Source organism: Semicossyphus pulcher, unplaced genomic scaffold (assembly GCF_022749685.1).
Source record: "Semicossyphus pulcher isolate SPU_LCO1_2020_fin unplaced genomic scaffold, fSemPul1.0.p SCAF_1, whole genome shotgun sequence".
Taxonomy (NCBI): domain Eukaryota; kingdom Metazoa; phylum Chordata; class Actinopteri; order Labriformes; family Labridae; genus Semicossyphus; species Semicossyphus pulcher.
This window is the reverse complement of record NW_027211603.1, coordinates 9,705,797-9,728,069: the sequence shown is the minus strand read 5'-3', so window position 1 is coordinate 9,728,069 and position 22,273 is coordinate 9,705,797. Positions and strand designations below refer to the sequence as shown.

General features: G+C 44.2%; 1 protein-coding gene across 5 annotated transcripts in view; it reads right to left on the bottom strand.

Annotated features, from left to right (window-relative positions):
• Positions 1–188: 188 nt before the first annotated feature.
• The window catches only part of dmxl2 (Dmx-like 2), a 45,510-nt gene continuing 23,425 nt past the window's right edge, over positions 189–22,273 (bottom strand). For 2 of the 5 annotated variants that reach the window (XM_069681043.1, XM_069681720.1), the window contains exons 26-55: positions 21,496–21,606; positions 21,145–21,314; positions 19,879–19,976; positions 19,621–19,786; positions 18,883–19,147; positions 18,538–18,740; positions 17,976–18,365; positions 16,882–17,064; positions 16,495–16,791; positions 16,199–16,390; positions 16,014–16,090; positions 15,710–15,840; positions 15,044–15,289; positions 13,711–13,893; positions 11,925–12,115; positions 11,639–11,772; positions 11,455–11,540; positions 11,161–11,362; positions 10,115–10,232; positions 8,907–8,972; positions 8,068–8,154; positions 7,430–7,551; positions 6,864–7,002; positions 5,217–5,277; positions 4,948–5,075; positions 4,767–4,844; positions 4,546–4,637; positions 4,395–4,447; positions 4,086–4,303; positions 189–2,099 (exon numbers count right to left, since the gene is read on the bottom strand). In XM_069681043.1, coding sequence (XP_069537144.1) covers positions 1,890–2,099; positions 4,086–4,303; positions 4,395–4,447; positions 4,546–4,637; positions 4,767–4,844; positions 4,948–5,075; positions 5,217–5,277; positions 6,864–7,002; positions 7,430–7,551; positions 8,068–8,154; positions 8,907–8,972; positions 10,115–10,232; positions 11,161–11,362; positions 11,455–11,540; positions 11,639–11,772; positions 11,925–12,115; positions 13,711–13,893; positions 15,044–15,289; positions 15,710–15,840; positions 16,014–16,090; positions 16,199–16,390; positions 16,495–16,791; positions 16,882–17,064; positions 17,976–18,365; positions 18,538–18,740; positions 18,883–19,147; positions 19,621–19,786; positions 19,879–19,976; positions 21,145–21,314; positions 21,496–21,606 — 4,697 coding nt within the window. In that variant the 3' untranslated portion in view covers positions 189–1,889. The remainder of the gene's footprint in view (positions 2,100–4,085; positions 4,304–4,394; positions 4,448–4,545; positions 4,638–4,766; positions 4,845–4,947; positions 5,076–5,216; positions 5,278–6,863; positions 7,003–7,429; positions 7,552–8,067; positions 8,155–8,906; positions 8,973–10,114; positions 10,233–11,160; positions 11,363–11,454; positions 11,541–11,638; positions 11,773–11,924; positions 12,116–13,710; positions 13,894–15,043; positions 15,290–15,709; positions 15,841–16,013; positions 16,091–16,198; positions 16,391–16,494; positions 16,792–16,881; positions 17,065–17,975; positions 18,366–18,537; positions 18,741–18,882; positions 19,148–19,620; positions 19,787–19,878; positions 19,977–21,144; positions 21,315–21,495; positions 21,607–22,273) is intronic. The other 3 variants (XM_069682391.1, XM_069683876.1, XM_069683114.1) reach the window with 3 other exon arrangements.

The window sequence follows — 22,273 nt, the reverse complement described above, 5'->3', positions numbered from 1 at the left end:
TTGTGGCCGTCTTTGATGTAAGTTGCAACAATATTTAGTGTATTTGCATGAGTTCTCTTTGATGTATTTTTTATATAGATGTACATGTTATTCTCCTAATTATTCTGTACATATAGACGAAGCAGCGTAGTCCCTGGTCACTTATTCCTCCTGACAGAAACGAAAAGAAAACAACAGCTTCAAATCCACCTGATGAAATAAAAAGAATTTATTCACTTTACAAAGGTAAAACTCTGACCATGACCTGTTCTCTCACACTCCTCCAGGCTCAAGTGCCCTAGTAAGCGTCTACCCATGATATTGGCTTCTTTTGCATTATTACATGCACACACACATACGCACCAGACACCAGTAGGACCATCGGTAAAACACTTAAGATACATACAGTACACATAGTGGGCAGAAAGAGGGAGAGAAACACAAATCTCTTTAATAAATACCATACATACACTTAACAAAAGTTACAACTAATCCAGCTGGTATGATACAAACCAAAAATAAAGAAATGCTTTCATGTTTGTACAAGCTGTTGTGGTATTTCATATATATATATATATTTATATCATTTATATATTAAAACTATTTCAAACGTTTTACTACTAGGCCAAATAAAGCCAGACATTCATTTGTATAGAACAGTTTCTTCTTCAGTATCCTATTTATTTCAAATCAACTTTTAGTGTCTCCAGAATTTGAGTGCAAATATCTAATCCTTATGGATGAAACAGTAAAAACAACTAGCGAGGTAACACACACTTACATACAGTAGACTGTGTTGCACATCTCCCAGTCAGATACGGTAAAACCCCTTACATTCCTAAAATAAAAGGCAATAAGTTAAATAGTTTTACAAAGGAATGGTCAACCAAACAAACACAAACGTATAAATAATTTAAATAATAAAATCAATTTAAAAAATAAAACACAAATTCAAGAACATCTTGTGCAAAACCAGAAGTGAACCTTTGTGTTTCTGCTCTGGGTGGGTGGGCGGGCGCTCGGGTTCGGACCAGACAGATGGAAACATTGAAATCACAGTCACAGGAATAAAACACGTCATCTTCCAAACAGGAATGTTCTAGCAGTGAGTCTGCCGCACAAACAGGCATTTGAGGGCAGGTGGGCGGGCAGGCGTACGGATGGCAGACACAGCAGAGTGAGCACGCACTCCGGGACCGAGCAGGGTCAAGGTTGAGCCCCAAACCAGGAGCGGCCGGAGTGAGTGACGGCAGCCAGTGAGTAGGGGGGTTAGGGGGGAGAGGGATTCACTACAGGAGCAATGCACCATCAACTCTTCCAAGAAAAGCCGGGCAAAAAGGCAAAGGGGGGCAAAACCATTGAAACAAAATGCAGATTCCAACAACTCGATTCACACTGGAAACCACTGACTTAATAACAAACCACAGTGCTGGTTACAGTAGATGCTAAGAGATTTCAGCTGTGGGCACAAAATGACGACAGTTACACACTTTTTAAAATTTTTGCTTGAGCACTTTTACAGAGCACTATCAATAGACCTGTGATTGCACCGCGGAACGAGAACAGGACATGCATAGCTTCCCTATGGACACACTCTAAGAGTAGAGATTCTTCAATAAAATGACAATAAATCTAGCTTTAAAATCAAGTATGATACCTTTTGCTTGTAACTTCGCTTTCAGCCTTTGGGAAAAAAAATATTTGCAGCTCCGTTTTTTCATTCTCGTTATGATTTACGTCAACGGTAAACCCGCGAACACTGCACACTCGGAAAGATGCCAGGCGACCATCTTTGACTAACTCTTCCCCCATCAGTGAAACTATTAATGCCTAGCGAGTGTTACATAAGCATTGTGTGTTTTTTCTTTTCGTCTCTTTCCTCTTTGGACCGTTGGAAGTGGAAGTAGGCGTTACAGGACGTCGACCAAGCTGCTGGGGATGTTGTAGCGGTCGGGGAGGACCCTCATCTTCAGGGTGCCGTCCGCTCCGCAGGTGAAGATGCGGTTACCTGGACGAGTCTCCACCTGCATGACGCCGGCGCCAATGTTGCGGAAGATGGACTGCTTGGCGTGCTCAGTGCTAAAAGAGTGCATGAGCCCATGGCCGGCTAGCTTCCACACCTGGAGAAAGCAGAAGGAGAGGAAGAGGTGTTGAGTTTCTTTTCTTCCCTTTTCACACCAGACAACTGTTCTTTAATCCTTTATATGCAGGAGCCTGGAAATGCTGAGTGCTTTGACACTCCCTCAGAGTGGTGTAAAACAATTATGTCCAATTAATAACAACTGATAATGAAGCTGACAACAGTGGTGATATTTGTTACAATGTTACAATTTCATTTAGCAGACGCTTTTGTCCAAAGTGACGCACATCTGAGATTTAATGCAACACAAGCAACGGTCAAGACAGGAGGGAACAGAGTCAGGAAGTGCCAACAAACAGCTTCAAGTGCGACTGGACACTGGTGCTGACAGGCAGTGCACAGGGCGTAAAGAAGCAGATTTTTCTTTTTAATATCATCATCAAAAACATTAATGAGGTCAATATCATCATCATCATTAGCATCAGTGCAGAGGTGTTCATGAAAGAGCTGGGTCTAGCTGCTTCTTAAAGGTGAAAGGGACTCTGTGACCGAGTGGAGTTTGGTAACTCATTCCACCACCGGGGGACCACTGAGGAGAAGAGTCTAGTTAGGGAATTAGGGTCCTGTTGTGATGGGAGTACCAGGCGCCTTTCATTGGCAGAGCTGTTTTTGTCGCAGTTTTGTAAGCGAGCAACAGGGTTTTGAATTCGATGCGAGCAGCAGCTGGGGGCCAGTGGAGGGATATGAACAGTGGAGTGACGTGTGCTGCGTTGGGTTGGTTAAAGACCAGTCGTGCTGCTGCGTTCTGGATCATCTGCAGAGGTTTGAATGTGCATGCAGGAAGGCCTGCCAGTAGGGAGCTGCAGTAGTCTGTATGTGATATTACGAGAGCCTGTATCAGCAGTTGTGTTGCATGCTCTGATAGGCAGGGTCTGATCCTCCTGATATTTGAGTGAGAGCGGAGTACACAATACACGATAAGAGTCGTGACTCTGGTTGTTGGTGAATGGAGTCTGTTAGTGTGTGGTATGGTGTTTTGGCGTAATCGTTGCTCTCGACACACTACAAGAGCAAAAGTGTTAAATCTAGAATTTTATATCGTCACGTGTGGCGTCTCTCACATTTTCAACACCTGTTCAGATTTGAAAAATCTTTTAGTGTGGGCCAGGCTTTAGACATCTCAGAATCACGTCTGTTTCCAGAGGATCAGAACTTTGCTGCAACTTACAGCAAACTCAACACTTGCAGCAAATGTGCAAAAATATGACAATAGGAATAAAAATAGGCTAATAGAGATTGTGTTTAAATCAGCAGAAGTAACTGGATTTTATTTGGTAAAGCAAAAACAGTTTGTATTGATCTGTAAAACGTATAAGAGTGATTCATACAGTGTCTGTTGTACTGATATGAAAAACCTTCTCCTGCACTTCATTAAATCCCTAAACCATCTGAAAGCAGCAGGACGGATTCATCAACGATTCGGCAGCCTTTGAGGAGGTTGAATCATGCACAGCCGACCACTGTGCTTCACCTTAATTAAATTACATACAAATGACACCAGAGTGCTAAAACGTAAACGCACACCTCCGCACACATCCGGTGGGTCGGACATAAAAAGATATTCAGCTGCTTTCTCAAGAAGCAGAAGATAATCAGGCTCGTTAATATCCTGTTATGACATTCTTTTCAACCTACGTCTTGTTAAGTTATATTAACTATCACTTCAGAGAGCTCTACAGAACATTTGTCTATACAATATTTATCTGACATCACTTTGAGCAATAAATGTCAGACCGGGGTTTGACTCGTCCGCCCCCTCAGAACAGTGAGAAAGCCTAATGTGACTTCAAAGAGATGAGGCTGTCACTGCTCAGGTTATCTGTAGGTGTGACGGAGGATTTACTGATTACATCAAGTCGCTCCGTACCGAGAATGCGACATTAATCCTCAGCGCACAATCACAGCATGTCAGCGAGAGGGGATGTGTTTTGGCAGGTCAGTAAGTGAGTGATGGAGCATGAGTCACCTTCATGTTGCCCTCCGCTGAGCCGGTGACGAAGAAGTCCTCGAAGGCATCCAGCGCGAGGGCCTTGATGGCTGAGTCATGGGCCTGGAAAGTGTGCAGCAGCTGCCGCTGGCGGATGTCGAACACGCACACAAAGCCCTTCCTGCCTCCAGTGATCAGCAGCTGCTGTTTCGGAGCGTACTGCAGCACAGTGGCCCCGTTCTCATGGCAGGGGAACGCTGGGGGAGTGGGCGGGGAGAAATGTGATTACATTGAAAAAGAATTCTGATATTTAAAGAAGGCTTGTTTGAAGCATTTGGGATTTCTCACCATGGACCATGGTATTGCTAGGTGAAATCAGAGTGTCCCACAGGCAAACATTTCTGCGGACAAAGTAAACGAAGGATAAAATCAGTTGAGACCAACAGAGAATGATCAGTACTGCTGTAATAATGTGCTTTCCCTCAGTGCAGATGCAGACCTGTTATCATTGGACTGTCCAGCTGTGGCGATGAGGCTGGAGGACGTGATGAAGGCAAAATCACCGCAGGTCTTAGTGTGGCACTGCCAACTCTATCAGCAGGACAAAACAAACAGCACAAGTTGGTTTAATGATTCATACTTAGAGTGTTTGTCTTAAAGTATGTAACAGTGCGCTAAGGTGGAGGTTCAGGAGGTGATGAAGGTGGGATGTGACCTCACCAGATACGGTTTGGGGTTTGAGGATGTTTGGTTGACCTGCCAGAGACTGAGGAAGCCCTCTCCGTCTGCAACGCCACACTGCAAGAAGAGAACAGCACAATGAGAACAATCACACCGAGTAGACAAAACACAGGCGTTGCAGTGTGTGTGCAAGTGTGTGTGTGTGTGTGTGTGTGTGTACCTTATTGCCCTGGGAGTTGAAATAGAGCCGGGTGACTCTAGCATTGCCTGCTTGTCTGAAACAAATGAGCTGCTGAGGTCTGTTCCATTCAAACATTCTCACACTGCCGTCCTGAGCGCCTGTCATGTCTGAGGCACACAAAAACAAACGTGCAGAAAGAGAGCGAGAGAAAAGGAGGGCGGTGAGGAAAAACTGATGGAGAGACGAACGCATCTGAAATATATACAGGTGAAAACGTCCTGTGTTCAGGCTTCAGTGTTGGCACTTACAATACTGATATATGGGATGGGATGTCATCCTCTTTACATTGTTTAGATTCCTCTTCATAATCTGAAAATAAACATCAAAACATCAGTTCATTTCATAAAAGACAACAAATAAATAAACTGTTACATACTCCAAACCACATGTCACTGCGACAACATGTACTTGATTTGATCAACTTATTGCTTAGTTCTTTCACGTCAACTATAGTAAATACGTCCGTTACATTTCGCATGCAGAGATCAAATTTCAACATGTTTACAATGTTGAAATGTTGTGCATGTGCACTCTTTCTCTCCCTGAAGGACTGCAGGTCCTTTAAATATTATAGTTACTAATATTAATTGATACCGCTGCCTGAATGTCTTTGGTTACAGGGGGACATTTGAAATGAACACACCTCATCATCAAAGCGCGCGGTATCAAAAGTTACGTTTATCCATTATAATAATGGATAAAATAAAGGATCAAACCTATATACTGCTACAATTGCCAGTTACTGAGGTGGAGATAAAGAGATCAGCGTTCATGTACTAAAGTATCTTCTTCTTTTCAGTTTCAAGCAATGATGAAACAATAAGAATGTGTTTGTGAATTCATAATTCCTTCATAAGGCTGAGAGAGAGCATGAAGCAGAGAAATCATTCTCTCCTCACTCTCTGTCAAATAAACTACTCTGAGACTACCAGGAGACATAAAGACATGAATCATCATATTTTAATGCGCCTTATTTTAATGTGTCAAATGTTTCCCTTTTCTACTTTACATCAATATTCCTGTTATGATGAGTCCTAAAGATTTTATAAACACTATTCTGTTAATGCAGGCAATGTTAAAGCTTTAAACTACACTGCCAAAGTTTCAAAAAGCTCCAAACTTCAGCTCAGAATTGAAATAAACTAAGAGGTTAATATCATCCTCCTCTTCTGTCGACTAAACGTCCTGTTTGCAGCGCTCACTGTTGTCATATGATACGCTGCAAATCAGAACACGATGATCCGCTGTTGATTAATTGCAGCATTAAACGACTGCGATCTTCCCTAACCAGACCCCACTGCAGACCTGATAAAGCCCCCCTCTGTAATCCACTGAACCTGCAGAAACCTTCTGTCCTGTCTCGCTCGGTGTATCGTACTCAACATTTATCAACATGGCTGGGACATGGAGAACCCTGGCTGCGTCTAAGTTTGACGCAAATCTGTACCCTTGGCTAGCCGGCTGTGAGAGCTGCTGCTATCTGTGTTTACATGCATCCATCTCTGCCACATGAAAACACATGATCTCTTTGTATCAGCCTCCATAGACTCAGCAGGACAGCTGTTTAGTCGGCCGGGCTCAGTTCTGGGCTCGACACTGATAAAAATTGAAAATACAAACTTCTCGTGTAGTTGTGCAGAGGCCCGGACTCATCAGAAGTTAGTCTCTTGTTTACATGTGGTTTTAATAAATCTCACACTTACAAATGCTTCTATTGTGGAGCACAACTTGTTATAAAATGAAAAAATCTGCAGAGTGAAAGCACACAGTCTATGCCATCTAAAGGCTCTGACACGTAACCTAGTTTCCCCCTACTGGATATTCTAAGTACTGCACATCTATTACTGCTGTGTTCTGTGTCTGTTGATCTGTGTTTGCAGCACATAGACTCGTACCACACTGGCTCCCATGCTGGTCTGCCCACTGCCGAGCCACGGCATGGACGCAGAGACCGGCATCTGAGGTGGTGCAAAGGGGACAGAGCTGGCCTGGGCGATGTTCGTCTGAGAAGAGCGATAGTCTATGTCGTCAGAGCTGCAAGACAAAATGAACAAGCAAAACCAGCATTATATGAAACCTGGTTTATAGAGCTTTGAAACATATATAAACATTTGAGCCAGTCATTTACTGTGAGTGTTTCTGCAGGGTTCAGTGCAAAGTAATCTCTGTTTCATTATCATGTTTTCATGATGAAGCAAATAATGGAAATGGAAATAATTGAATTAGTTACACACATAAAATCCACTGTTAAAACAATCTCACTTTTAATTTGCAGGATGGTTGCATCTCCCATTAGCTCACATTGATACCATTTAGTAAATTAAATATTGAGGACCAAATATTTGGCATGATGCAGAAACAAAACTAAGAAACTTGTGTGTGTGTCTTTGTGCAGAAGCAGTGAGGACTGTAATATTTGAAACACAACCAAATGCTACACGTGATCTGCACTGAATCTCACCTGCGGGACTCTTTGTCAAAGTCCTCCCCGATCCAGGTGAAGGGCTGCACGGCCACCAGACTCGACACGTCCACCTCCTGCACATCGTGAGTGGAGGCCAACACTATCTCGTTGGAGTTAGCCTGGAAGGAAGGGATGAGCAAGGGAGGAAGGAGGGAAGGAAACATCAGAGGTGAAACTGGCGTATGTATATGCATGTATAAGTATTTTGTCTTATTATTATTTATTTATTTTAGTCTCATTTTATTCATTCAATTTGTTTTGTCTGTTCACAGGGGGCTGTTAAGGGCGTAAAGGCAAGCTGAAAAATGTTTGCTGTATTTCATGCTATTCATTGTATAATTCGATGTGATCTGCAGACGTAAAACTAATAAATATATTGTAAAAAAAAAAGAAGAAGGTGAAATTGGCAAACCATTTCATAGGAAGGACGTGACATGTTTTTGTAAATCCAGAGGACGGTTACTGGAAGGGATTGTTTTTACCCCTTACTTAGGAACAACTTGCATCCAGGAAACGTTCAGAGAAATTATAGACTCGTGAGGCAAAGTGCTCTCCAGTAATTTAATCTCTCTATCACACACACACACACACACAAACACACACACACACAACACACAAACACACACACAACCTACCTTATTGATGGCAAATGCCATGATGATATCAGACTCCTTATGAATGATTTTAGCCTTTCCTCCCGGGTAACCCAGATCTGCCTCCACCTGCAAAAGTCAAGAAAACTGATCCATCAGAGTCCAAGGTACATTAAAGGTACAGTACGTGGCTCTGGGGGCTTATTCTTCATTAACACTGCTTAAGTTCATTTCCTTCAAAGCTTTGGGACATTAAGTTGGTCATAAAAATCCCTACTGCATGTGAAGGTAGCACAATTACTCTTAAAGGCAGAAAATTAAAAACGAACTAAATCAATTGTTACTGTTGATTTTGGATTCCCCGGTGACAACACCCTGCATGATTAGCAAGCCTCACACAGCCCTGAACGTGAGCATGCAAGTTAGTAGATCTACTGTGTGTGCCAACTCTCTTATTGGGAGCGTTTTTTTTTTTTTGTTTGGGTCCAGCAGAATCAGTCCAGCTAGAGAGGAGAAAGGAGTGAGAGACACGAGGAGACGTGTTATTGGTTCAGATGTGAGGTTATGTGAGCAGATGTCTCAGTGAGAGGGGAAGATTAGACGTTAGATCTAAGCCTTAGAGCCTCCAGTCGATTTAATGCCAGTAAAAAAATTGCCAGATAAATCACTGTCAGGCCAAGCTGGAGTAGGAGACACCAGGAGCTTCACCCAGTTTGGTGCTACGTCTAACTAAAAACGCCGTGCAAACGCTGCACAAACATTACTTTTAAGGTAAACAAAAGGTCCTTCCAGCTTGGCTTTGCAGTGACTCCTCTGACCAATCAGACAGACGGACAGACAGATAGAGCCAGGGCCTGAGCTGGTACAGTAAATAATACTACCTTATAGGGACTGCTAGCTCCTGCTATGCAGTTTGGGCTTATATGGTCCATATGGTTCTCTACAGACTACACAACACACACAGAGGCAATATAGACACAGAACACACCAACACGGCACGACACAGAACACATGCACAAACACAGAAAAATAAAACATGGGATGAAAGAAAATGTAAACGGTTGACAGGATCTTTGATGAACACATGTTAACTCTGAACGCAGGCCTCGCCTCATTAGCATGGAGCTACAGTCATGTAGCATGATCAATGGATCAATGATAAACTGATGCTGATAAAGTTATTCCATTTAGCAAAGACTGATATTAATACTGTAAAAATATAAACTAAGCATTTGGGAGTATAATCCCCGGACTGGCAGCTTCGGTAGCGGTCTGTCATGACAGCGACAGCATAATATTTACTATTTCCAGACATCACAGAAGGCAGTGAACTGTCCTGTACTTGATTAAAGGTGTCTGAGGAGTCAAAGCAATGATAAAGACAACAATAAAAACATCAACAAGAGATTAATGCTCAGTGAGCGCTTCTCTCTGTATTACAGGGGAGTGATACACAGGGACGACCTGTCCCACAGGGCCACACTATAAATCCCCATATACACACATTAGGGTTCTTGTAACGCAAGGAATTTAGTATGGGTACAATAAAAGAATAACTAATTAAATCTATAACAATTTTTATAGTACACATTTTTATTCTCTTTTTTCTCAAGTTCTGAGAAGCAGAGAGACTCAGATTGCTATTTCAGGCCTCTGCTGTCTTCCAGCATGACATCTTGACACCGCATTTAATGGCTGCTTGACAGTTGTTTGATGACTATAATGAATCCCATCAATCATCAACATTATGGCTGTCATGTGGCCTATTTTAAGCCACTTTTTTCAACACAGCCACAATGCCTCTTCATCTGTCGAGTCTAGCTCTATAGTTTAGAGACAGCGACAGGAGCCAGTCAAAGGGGTAATCACGGGACCATTTTATATTAAAAAAATGCAATTCCCAAGAGAATTAAGTCTTTTCTTTGGCTAACAGCGAACATATGGTAGGGGAAGTGAGGAAAAAAAAACGTGCAAACATTCTGGTGTCAATATAAACTAACATGACTTGGTAAATAAAACAAGGGTTTGTTTACTGATCATATCTAATGAATACTCTAAAGAAACGTTTGTGTGCATGTGGGCAGCTGACCTCACTCTGCTTCCTCTTCTTTGTAAAGATGTAACGGATCAAAGTCTCCTGAAGAACTTCCTGTTTGACCAGGAAATGCCAAAGGCGTCGCGCTGGGAAGGACTGGTGGTTCTTTGTCCTGAAAGAAAAAAAGGCTCATGGTTGCTTGATGTTATATGCTAAAAATATAGTGTGGTCAAGATTCCTATTTGTAAACGTAAAATTGTAGCTAAGGGTGATTTATGTTAGCGGTAGTGCTCTTTAGGAAAGTTTAAAGGAAACAAACAAAACAACTAAATGCCTGTTATTTGTACGGCTTATGAAACTTGTGATTGCTGCATGTTTTCTGTGATCTGAGGATTTTTCTTTGACATCAGTTTAAGGTATTTTATTGGTATCTTAATGAATGAACTTTTTCTATCTTCATGTATTTGACCAACCTGAGCTGCACTAATGTTCTTTCAAATAACTAGAACTGACCTCCTCAGCCTTTACAAAACCTCCCGCCCCTCAGACCTTCTGACACGGGTCTCCTGGCGGTCCCCTGCTCTAATTTTAAACCTTGAGGTGACCGCACATTCTCAGTCAAGGCTCCCGACTGTGGAAGAGCCTTCCATCCTCAGTGCGGTCTGCCCCCTCTGTTGAGTCACTGAAGGCTCGCCACAAAACATACTTGTATATGCTTGCGTTTGCGTCCCCACATCCTGAATAGGCCGCCTGTTACAGTGCAGCCTGTTACAGTTGCTCCTGAACGCCTGAAGTATTTCTGATTCTGACTTATATATTTTATGCAATGTGCAGCACTTTGGTCAGCTGGTTCTGTTTTGTGCTTTGTAAATAAATTGACTTGACTTCTTTCAAATAGGAGTTTGTTGAGTTTGCAATCCTGCCAGCTACCGGTGCGGTATTTGAGCTCAGCCTACGGTAACGTTGATTGTTGTGAGGGTGGCGGCTGCACTGGCGGTCATGGCGGTGCATGTCGGTGACAAAGCTTTAGCTAGATCATAGCTCTTCTGTGTGAAACTGTGTCCGTATTTTCTGCAAACGGTGTATGATGTAATTCTCACTTGAAGGGTGTGTTGTCGGGCTCCAACATGGCCTTGTGTCGAAGTATGGCAGGCCCGCCTCCTGCGCTGAGGTCAGTGGGGTAAGTGTTGATGTAGTTGGGAGGTGGGCCGTCGAACTTGTTCATTCGCTCCAGCAGAAGCTGCTCCCAGTTCTCTAAAGTCTTCAACACGGCGTTGCTGAGAGGGGAGGTGACTGGCAGGTCTGTAAACATATACAGCAACAATGAAAAGTTTATCTACGTGGGTTTATTTAAATTAAGATTTAACGAGCTGTTAGGATGAATAAGTGTGTACCCGTGAAGTCAAGGCCAGTGAGAGGGAGGAAGTTCTTGACGTTGTGATGAGCCAGTTTCACCATCACCAGGCGGATGAGAGCCCAGCTGCGTACCAGACAAACAGAGAGACAGGCAGGAAATGTAGCATCTGAAGCGAAGGCTCCAATTTAGCTGACAGAAAAACAAAAGTGTGTGATCTCTACCTGTAGGAGTTGGGATCAAGGTGCTCCGTTATCTGTGTGTCAGAAAGGAAGGCGTCGTCATCGTCTTCATCATCCTCTGCGCCGCTCTCGTCTGAGTCATACAGAGCGCTGCTGTCTGAAAGCGGCAGGAAGGGCTGAGAGGGAGGAAATAATGATGGTGGAGAAGAAGCAAAGGATTAAAGGCAGATGGAAGAGAGCTATTGAGCGATAACTTTTTAATAACCTGAGGACTATGAATCACAGATCTAATTAGTCCACTCCCAACATGTGAAACTCAATGCCTTACTTTGGCCACAAAGTAGTCCCACATGCTCAGCTCAGGGGGGATAAACTTCTCCCTGTATGCGGGTCTCTCTGTGGGCACAGGAGGCGGGGTGGCTGGCGTCTCCTTCACGGGGCGGCCGGGAACCAGCATCCTCATGTTGAACCTACGTCTGTACCGGTCTGAATCCTCCGCTGGGGGCTGGGGGGGTGCAACTGGGAGGTTGAAGAAGAACAAAGAGATAAAATCTCTAAAACACAATGAATTGTGATAAGGTCAGGTTGTAGCAGACTGCCGTATGCTGCAGTTTTGTACACATGATGAGGATGAGCAGAGACTCAGCGTCATTTTAAGGCCAGAAGAAGGTCAAGAAACAGCTCAGGAGGAAGCGAACTGCATCCACACACCTACACAGAGCACAGCATACCCTACATCCATGACAGAGCAGAATATAAACACTGAACATTAACCTTAATGCGGTGATAAATGTAGTTCTCATCTACTAAATAATCTGAGTTCTATGACTTTGATGAGTCATCGCACAGGAAAGGAAATCGATGCACTCGGAGAGGGGAGAGACAGACAGCACAAATACAAACGTTAAGGGATGGAGACACGGGGAAATACACACTAGGTTGTGCACAAACCTGCACCATTATCCTGGGTGACTATCTCTGGCATCGCACCAGACAAAACAAGACAAGACACAAACCAGAGTAGACAGTGCGGTTAGACACACAGATACTACACGGACTAAATGAATCAGTAATAATTAGATGGCACAAAACACACACAGAGAACACGTCAAACAATGATGGTAATTTAGGTGAGTAATCATGTGCTAAGCTCTTTTCTGTATCCATAACACTCAAGGGAGGCGAACGATGAGATTTGTTTAAAATGAGAGTTAATTAGAACATGACAGGGAGGCATCAATCAGTGTGTGATATTTCTGTATGGCTGCATGTTTGGGACATGCATGTTAGTTTGCAGCGCTGCTCAAAAGGGCAAACGTTTTAACATTTAGCGAAGTGATTCCTATCAGCAGGCTGGCATTTTAAAATCAACCTAACCAGCTCTTCAAAGGGCTTTTGACTCTACTCAGAGCTTTATCAGTGATATGGAGCCTAAATGCCAGCCCATATCTTCCTCCCACACAAATACAATGAGAGCGCAGATTACTTTGGCCTAATGACTATGGATGAGCAGTGTCGAGTTCAGTCAGCAGACTTATACGGCACGGCTACTCAGGAAATGGCTTAATTTCTACAAAGAGAATTCAGACAAACAGCTGAATCAGGTCACAAAAGAGCTGCGATCAGTCTATGATGTAGTAAGTACCTCTCCTCCAAACAGGAACTCAACATTTAATGCTACAAACAGAACTGGTTACACACTTCCACGTCTACAGAAGTATTTCTTTACGTCTAGTAACCTCTCAAGGTGTACCTGGTTTGGTCTCAGATTCTGATATAGTCTCGGCCTCTGAACACTCCTTGATAGGCCCGGCTGTTGCTTCAGAGGCACAACAGGAATGACACAATGAGATGAGCATAGAGGACTTTACAACACGTACATGCAATGCAGTAGAAACCACACGCACACACTCACACAGCTGTTGGTATATCATAGCACTGTACACAGATAGCACTAGTGAGCTGAGTTGCTTGTTATGGGCATTCAGTAGTAGCTGCACGATGGCGAAAGAGGGGAAGTCAAGTCAAGCATCTGCAACAATGCAAACCTGTACAGTAACCATGCACTGCAATCCTGCAAACCAGCACTGCAATCCACCAGCCCAGTTACTCACAGCTGGCCTTAGTTGCTGGTGCAGCAGTGCCCAACCCCTCTCCCCTTGAATTGGGAGGAGGGGGTCGTTTGGGACGCTGGGTTTCAGTGGGGGTGGGGGTGGGGTTTGGGGTGAGGCTGCTCTGCTCAGGTCTTCCTGTCTCCTGAGACTCCTCTGGCCTCGCTGCCTCAAAATCAGCTGGCACTGAGACACAGGGCAGAGGGCACACTCACACAAGACACCACACAGCAGCAGCAGCAGCATCATAGGAGCATCAAGAGGTCTGGAGAAGGTGTAAGTTTGTGTTACTATGTCGACAGGCCTGAGGGATGATAACATTTACTATATTTACACAGTGGCCGTTTCAGTCTGATGTCACGTTTAGGGTTGGAAGCTCAATAGCTGTTATGATGTTGTGCTGCTGTATCCCAGGTGGTAAATTGTAGAAACATATAGATCTGACGTTATCATCTCCCTGTATCTCTACTGATCAGAAACTGAAGAGACAATGGATAGTGAAAATCAGCTAAATTAAAGGGGGGTTATTATGCTAATTTCAAGCTTCATATTTCCCTCTGTGATACCTGTGGAGTAGCTTAGCATCATTTACAGTTAAAAAACCTCATCATGTTTCCAACATTGGTGCTCTGTGCAGGCCCTCATTCAGCCTCCGCCTGAAACGACTCAGTCGGCTCTGTCCCTTTAAGAAACCCCGCCCCTACAAGCCCGCTTTCTTCTGATTGGCCAGCTCTCTGAAGCCTGCTGAGGCTTTGTGACGTCACAAAGTACAGCGAGTAGAAAAAACTGTGTGAAACCTGGCGTTCACAGCAGCCTGCAGACTGAGCTGAGAAGCCTGGGGATTACTCCAACATACTTTTACCTACAGGTTTGAAACTTCACCCACGTTTAGTCTGGACATCCAACATCATATATATAAATGTGAAACAGCATAAGGTTAGTTCAAGATATATCTGCCTATCCTATAGTATTGTGTTGTACCATCAAACAGTAATGTAAGCTAGAAAGCGGCTACATGCTAATATTAGCTGTTGTTGGATTTTAACATTCCATTTTACTTTACAGTTGCTGATCAATGAGGAAACAGTGGAATGATAACTTATTCCCTACATTATACTTTTCCCACCCTGAGTGTGATGTCAGAGGAAAATGGCCGCTCTGTAAATATAATGAAGCGCCTCAGATCAGAGAGAAGTCAGGATGTAAAAGTCAAAAGACGGAGCAATGAGGACAAGGAAAAGAAAAGAGTAAAGACAAACAGATTATGAAGACTGGTGAGGAAGACAGAAGACAACAAGGATGAAAATTTAGCTAAACTTCAAGGTAATCATTCTACCTGGTGGGGCCTCGGGCCTCTTTGGCTTAATAACAACTTTGGCCCCTCCCCCAAACACAGCGGCCCACACGCGGTTGTTGAGTGGATGTGCTGCCAGGCGGAAGAGTTCGTTGCAGCTGTGAGTGCCCAGGCCGTGTATGAGCAGCGCCAGATAAACAGCCACGACAGCTTCGCACAGCAGCACGTTGAGCCTCGGCTGGTCCTCCTCTCTCGCAGACGTCAACAGAGAAATCAGGGACGACACACCTGCAGAGAGAGGACACGCTTATACACAACATATGACGTGCGTAGAAGGTTCATAATACTTTCCAAAAAAAAACTTCCAGAGCAGAACAAAACACGAACTCTGTACAATACAGAACACATTTATGAAACACTCGCATGATGGCGTGATCAGTCTCTGTCTTTCTGTTTCTTCCCAGAGGCCATGAAGCTCCTATTATAGAACACCATCTGCCTCTCTGCATAAACACAGACTGCCTGCTTTGCTCTGCACCTCGCCTCCCTCTGCTCTTCTTGTTCTCACTCATCCATGTCTTTGATGCTCACACATATGCCATTTCCCCTTTCTGTGCATTCTGTGAGTCTGAAAGAAGATCGAACTCAGGTGCAATCTCATTAAAACTATTTAAGAATAGAGCGACAAAAATACTAATGCACTGTTACCTGGCCACTGTGCAGGAGCAGAGTTAGGAGTGATATGTTCTTCGATGCTTTCTGTGCGGAGTCGCTTCCTCTCACTGAGCAGCAGGCCCTGGTACACCATCCCTGTAAACTGGTTGGCTTCTGTCTGGCTGCTACAAAGCCAAAGAAAGACTGATTAGAGTCACAACCATACAACATATGTGTGTTCAATATGTGTGGCAATATACACATTGCTTCCTCGGATGTAACAAGGAGATAAAATGCACTGTTTGTTACTTTGGCCTGAGCCACAGTCAGGGTGTGGTCACTGCAGATCAACGGTTACCTGTAGCTGTGGCTGTCACACAGTGCTTGATAGACGCAGGCAGACAGAGATGCTGCTAGTGTGTGCAGAGCATTCACCTGAGGGAGACAAAAAGACTCTCTTATACAACATAAAAGAAGGCGAGCGATGACTGTGAGAAACGCTGCAGACTCTATACTTAGTCTATATAAAGGGAAGATTCTAACCCGATCGTCCATGAGGTCAGGATGCGGCGCCGTGTCCATGTGCGTGACGGTGTGGAGGATGTCGTGAATGTGGTTGCTGAGGTGGAGAACTGGATTGGCAATGACTGTCTTTGTGGGGGCAATACAAGCTGATAGCAGAGGCAGTGTGGTAGGCAGAGGCAGCGGAGACTGCAGCTGCTTCACTGTTGTCTCCTACAGAGTGAGACAGGAAGATGCAGAGTGAGATAGAAAGCTTTGCCGAGGAGAGATTATTTTGCATTAATCCAGTAAGATAACATCAGCGTGTGCATGTGTACCTGCTGGCTCTCCTGCAAAAGGAACAGCAGCTCCATGCGCACGGAGGTGACTCCTCCTCCCTTGGCTCCGTGAAGGCTGCAGTAGGACAGAAACACCCTGAGCAGGGCCTGGTTCTTCCTCAGCCACGCCTTACGCCTCTCCGAGTGCTGCTGCTTGGCCTGAAGACGACGTCGCTCCATCTGGTGACGCTCGTAGGCCCCAGCATCCGTACGCTCAAAGGCGTCGTCCGATATTTCTATTGATGCTGTACGCTCTCCCCAACGCTCCACCTCTGAGTCCTCCTCCTTCCCCTCCACCTTTGTGTTAAAAAATGGTCAACCACTTTTTCTAGAACGCAGTTTTTCACAGTGAAAATATTGTTATACATCAATTATTATCAACTGTACCTTGTAGTTGCAGATAGTATGCATGGCTGCTATCTCTTTCTCCAGCCAGCTGTAGAGCTGAAAGCGAAGCTTCCCTCCGTCCACCTCAAAGCCTGTGGCCAGCGTCCGCAGCTCTGTCATCAGGATCTTCAGACAGGCTCGGAACTTCAGCTGCTCTGCTATCACGTCCACCTCTGACTCTCCCTGAAACACAGGAAAATGAATTGAGCAATCTTCAAAGGGTATCACGCAGACTTTTGGCAGGCTTCAAGAGAGTCGGCTCGAGGCAGACTTCACCAAAATATACTTTATAAAAATACTTGATATTTTTAAACATAGAGGCTTTCTCTTGAAAATAACTGTGTTTCAAATAAATGTGAAAATACTCTGACATGGATTACGGGGTCACAACCTCAGCATAAATCATATTTATGCCAATAATTAAGATCGTAAAGTGCAGCAATGCAATTCATGCAATTTTAACCCCTCCCAGCCCAGTGTTCATGTAAATAAATGTCTGTTAAGCCACTATCTATCGCCGAATGAGGTAAAACAATGGTGATTGAGCCTATGGCCCGCTGATGAAAGCCTTTGCATTTGCAGTATTACAGACTGGCTGTCTGGTGCAACTTTCATGGAGAAAATCACAAGCGGCGCCCAGTTAGTGACGTGTTTTCCATCACCCAGCAGTGATTGGTCTGCCAGAGAGGGTAGGCGGAGCTAAGCTGCTGCTTTTCCGGTCTCTGCAAGTGTTGCGAGTAAACAGTAATCTACTATGGCTGAACAAACAAAGAAAAGATGGATGACTACAGATACAACTTCAAAAATAAGTGAAAATCCAAAGAAAAAGAAACAAATTTGACGCTCAGATGAAGCAAACAGTCTGAAAAGGAAAGCGACCGTCAGCGAGGAAAATCAAGAGTAACAAACAGAGCCAACCGTGGACGTCACACATGCAACACTGTCTGGATATCTGGGAAGTGTGCTTCTGCAATTACTGTTTATCACCATAGGTGCCGCCAAAGAGAACGAAACTGAGATCTTCGAGATTACAACTTTAACTAACCATCCTAAACTCTAATGAATCTAATGGATCCCAGTGATATTATTCCTACCTGTGAGTTCTCCCTCTGCAGTTTGCCTCCACTCTCTGCTCCTCCGTCTGCTTTGATCTCTGCCTCTGGTTTCTTCATGGTCAGGCCGTCATCCTCCTCATCCGAATCTTCGTCTTTGTCTTCTCCCCAGTCCAGCTTCAGCCCGTCATCCTCCACCTTGACCAAAGGCTGGCTCCAATCAAGCCCACCGGCATTGTCATTCCCTCCCCATGCCGGGGCAGGGGCTGATGGGAAGCCCCAGTCCTGGCCTCCCTGGGTGCCATTTTCGAGTGGTAGGGTTGAATTTAAGTTGGCCTTTGATGAAGCTTTGCTGAGAGGTGACGAGCCAGATTTCTTAGTAACTTTGGGAATCTTTGAGAGCACTTCCAGAGCCAGAACTGGGCAGCCCACCTACAGAAGATTTAATTATGATAAAACCAAGTATAACCATCACACTTCCTTTTTAATTAAAACTTTGTCAGACTTTAAAACAAGTCTAATATGAGAGGTGGATTTAAAGGTGCAAACTGCATCAGAAGGTTTAGATTGTTCTTGCGAGTGGCCGTATAATTCCCGAACCCACCTTGAAGTGTGCGTTGGCTGTGGTGAAGAACAGCTTGCGCTCTATGAGGTTGATCTCATCTGCGCTGCTCTTCTCAGCAGTGAGGCCCACAGTTGTTGCTGTGCCTTCCGGGTTTGCAAAGTGGCGACGGATGATGAGAGGGTGCGTCCTCAGGTAGTTGTAGAAACTGAACACCACAGGGTTGCAAGATTTCACCATCAGATCTAACACAGGAGAGGGGCGAACAGAGGAAAAGAAGAAAAAAGGGATTTTAAGCAAAGCGCACAATACAAATGAGCAGAGCAAACAGGCTTTAGTGGATCTTTGTCTGTGTAATACAGACTGAAATCTCTGCAAACAACTGACCAGGGTTCTCATCATCCTCTTTGGGGATTCGCTCCAACAGCGTGTCGAGGGCTTGGGTGTAATCCTTCATGATCCAGTAGGCTATGCTGCGGAGGAAGGGGTCAGGGTGCAGTCTGGAACAGTGGTAACCGCTGCCGTCCCTGTTGCAGCCAAGGACCTTCTCGTGCAGCAGGCCTTGGCAGGTGGACGAGTTCTCAAAGTCTGCCTCATACAGCCTTGCTACTATCATGGCTAACTGTAGGTCCTCCATCTTCTCCATTAACACCTACACAACATGGGACAGCAGAGGAGAGGGGGAAATGAATTAAATAAGGGAATAAAATGAAGTTATTGACCATTAAATTTTATAAATGTAAGGATTCAGAAATTGTTTCCACTGCAAACAAAACAGCATGTAGAGCTGAGGTAATAGAAGCTTGTGTTTCTATTTCCTTTTATGGCTATCTGTGTGTTATGACTGCTTGTATAGAAACACAGGCCAAGGGAAACCGTGCATCTTATCAGTTTAATTTAGACTTCTCTCATGTGATTTAAAGGCTGCAGGATATCCAGCCCTCTCAGCGACATAAACACAGTTAGTGATGTAGTCGTCACACCTTCACGCTGTTGTATTTCCATAAAACAAGACTTTGCCAAGTTTCCACTGTGAGGAAAATGAAAATGAGTGCTGGAACAGACTCAGCAGTAATAAACCACGTCTGTGTATCCTCTGTGTAGATGAGTGCGGGTTGTTCACACCTCTATGGCGTCTTTGAGTGATCCAGCCAGCAGGAAGAAGGCAGCCGACTGTTCAAAGCGCTGCTTCCCCAGCAGGGAGAAAGCGTTTTTCAGAGCTGCCTTTCGCCAGCGGTCCTCAGTGAAGTTGTTCTTGAAGAACTGAGTCATCTTCTCATCGTGCTGAGACCTGACGGATGAAAAGCCCCACAGATCAGAGTCCCATAAAGATTTTGTGGGAAAATTAATTGAAATTTAACAGATAATCAGTTAATGTCCTACCTGAACAGGCCCCATAGGACAGCTTTCTTCTTCATGGCCAAGTAGAACAGTGCAGCATCCAAAGGGTCGTTGTGTCTCTGGAAAGCAGCCTTACCTACCTGATTACACACAAAGGTTACAGTTACTAAACCAATTATCAATAACCAATAGCTGTAACCGCTGATGTTAAGTGCACTAGACAATGTAACAATTTCAATTTCCCACTTATTTAGCTGCTGGCTGCTCATCAAAATAAAAGTATATTCCTGCAGAATTCGATTTCAGCTGGTCTGATCAGAGAAAAATGAAAGGGTCCACTGCCTTTTAATTTCACAGTTAGTACAGGTTTGATAGCTGAAGTACACGGAGTGCACAGATGACAGAAATACTTAATATGAAAGCTCTTTTGTTTCATCTAATGTCTTATTTTTTGTTGATACTTGCTGCTTCAACTGTCGTGTTTATAAGGTAGCTAATGTAGAAAGTGTTCAAACGGACCACATGAAACTGTAAGCTGTCTACGTTTATGGATTCCAGTAAAACAACAATGAAAAGTACAAAAAAAGTCATCGTAAAGGGCCAGTCCGCCGATTTTCAACATCAGTCCTATCATGCTATTATTGGGAGCTAATGCCATCATGGTAGAAAAAAAATGTAATTTGGCTCTGTGCCTATCCTCTTCTTCAATGGGCCCTGGAAAACCTCTGCCAGACCAGGGAGCTCACTAAACTACACTTCCTCAATCTAGGACGCCGCCTCTGATGTCATGTCTCGTTCAAAATCGTCAGGTTTGAAATGCAGACCCAAAGATTGTTTAGATCCACCGGTATATTCTCGTCAAATTTCAGATTCTGTACCGCTCTGAGCCATTGCCTGCAAGGGTCAATGTCCTTGACCGGAAAACAGTAGTATTTCACTCCAGTATCTCTCGTTGGGTCGTTCCTTTCAGAGGGAGGGGCGCAATGCACGCTGGGTATTGTAGGAATGTAGAATGGGTGAAACCACGAGCTGTTTGTACAACTTTCTCCACAGCTATGGCGCCAATTTCAAATATTATTGCTTCCATCGATTACAGAGAACACCAGCTTTGACTGAGAGTGGCTTTTTCCAGGGGAGAACTGCTCCTTTAAGTAGCTGGACCACCACCTCTGTTACACAAAGCTTTCTAAGGTTTGTAAAGCTTCGATTTATCTTCTGGCTGCCTTTAAATCACTGTAAAATTGTTTAAAACATTAAATCGATGAGATGCAAAATCTTGTATTTATTAGACTGAGTTTGTCCAGGTACCTTCTCCACCATTTTCCGCAGAGTGTTGATGTTGCGTATCCACCAACCGACTCCCACAGCTCTGAGCTCAGACCACTGTGGGTCGCCTCTCTGCATGGCAGGGATCATGTTCAGCATCTCTTCTTCTGCCTCCGAATGGAAGGCCCATGCAAAGTGGCATGTTGATAGGCCTGCCGTAGAAAGAGGTAGAGGGAGAAGGTGAAGATGTGAGCAAGATGTGCAGTTCATTCCAAAAAGTGAATGCAGAAAGGTAAATTTCATAACAACAAAATCTGAGAACATAGTGGTTATTATTATTGCATAGAAGACAGGGCTTTCTGTGTCGCAGCAGCATAATGAGCAGTGTTTTACCCTGGTGGAGCAGCTGCATGCGGTACAGCGGGGGCAAAGAGGTGAGCAGGCAGGTGTGAAGCCGCATGGCCAGCAGGTACCTCAGTCCACACTCATCGAGAGCCTCAGCACCTACACAAACACAACAGCAGGGAGCTGTCAGCATCACCGCTGTTACTCCAGTGACAAGTCTATTAAAATTGACGTCCTTTGACAAAACAGCAAAGCCCTTTAAAACTCAAGTATCACTTGAGTTCATGCGATGCTGTCAGAGCCTGTATCTCTGTCCCTGAACCTTCTTACCCTCCCTGTGCTTACTTTGCCCTGGAACAACCTGCTAATGTCTTCCTCTCAAAAGACTAAATAAATATGATGGAATATTGAAGAGAAAAGACAAAGATATGGAAAAAGTGTGGTGTTTGTTTATGTAGAGTTAAGAGGAGCAGTGTAAGCTCTGTTGTTTATGTTAAGATTTGATGGCTGGAGATAAATACCCAGGAACACACAATCAAGACAAATTACGCTGAGCTTTTCTGTCTACAACCTTTAGCCAACTTTAATATAACATTATCTCTTCGCAAGGGGAACAGTTTAGCGGCCCAACACGCCAAAGTAGAATAAAAGCCTGTTCTGCAGGTATGTGGACATCTTAAATAAGAGGTGCATAATACAACATAAGACGATACTAATTCTGTTGTCACTTGTCCTTCCCCCTGACTGATCAATGTGCAGGTGCAGAATAAACATTCAGACTGTGGAGCTTGTTAGTCTCCTTCTCAAGGACACTTCAATCAGGAGG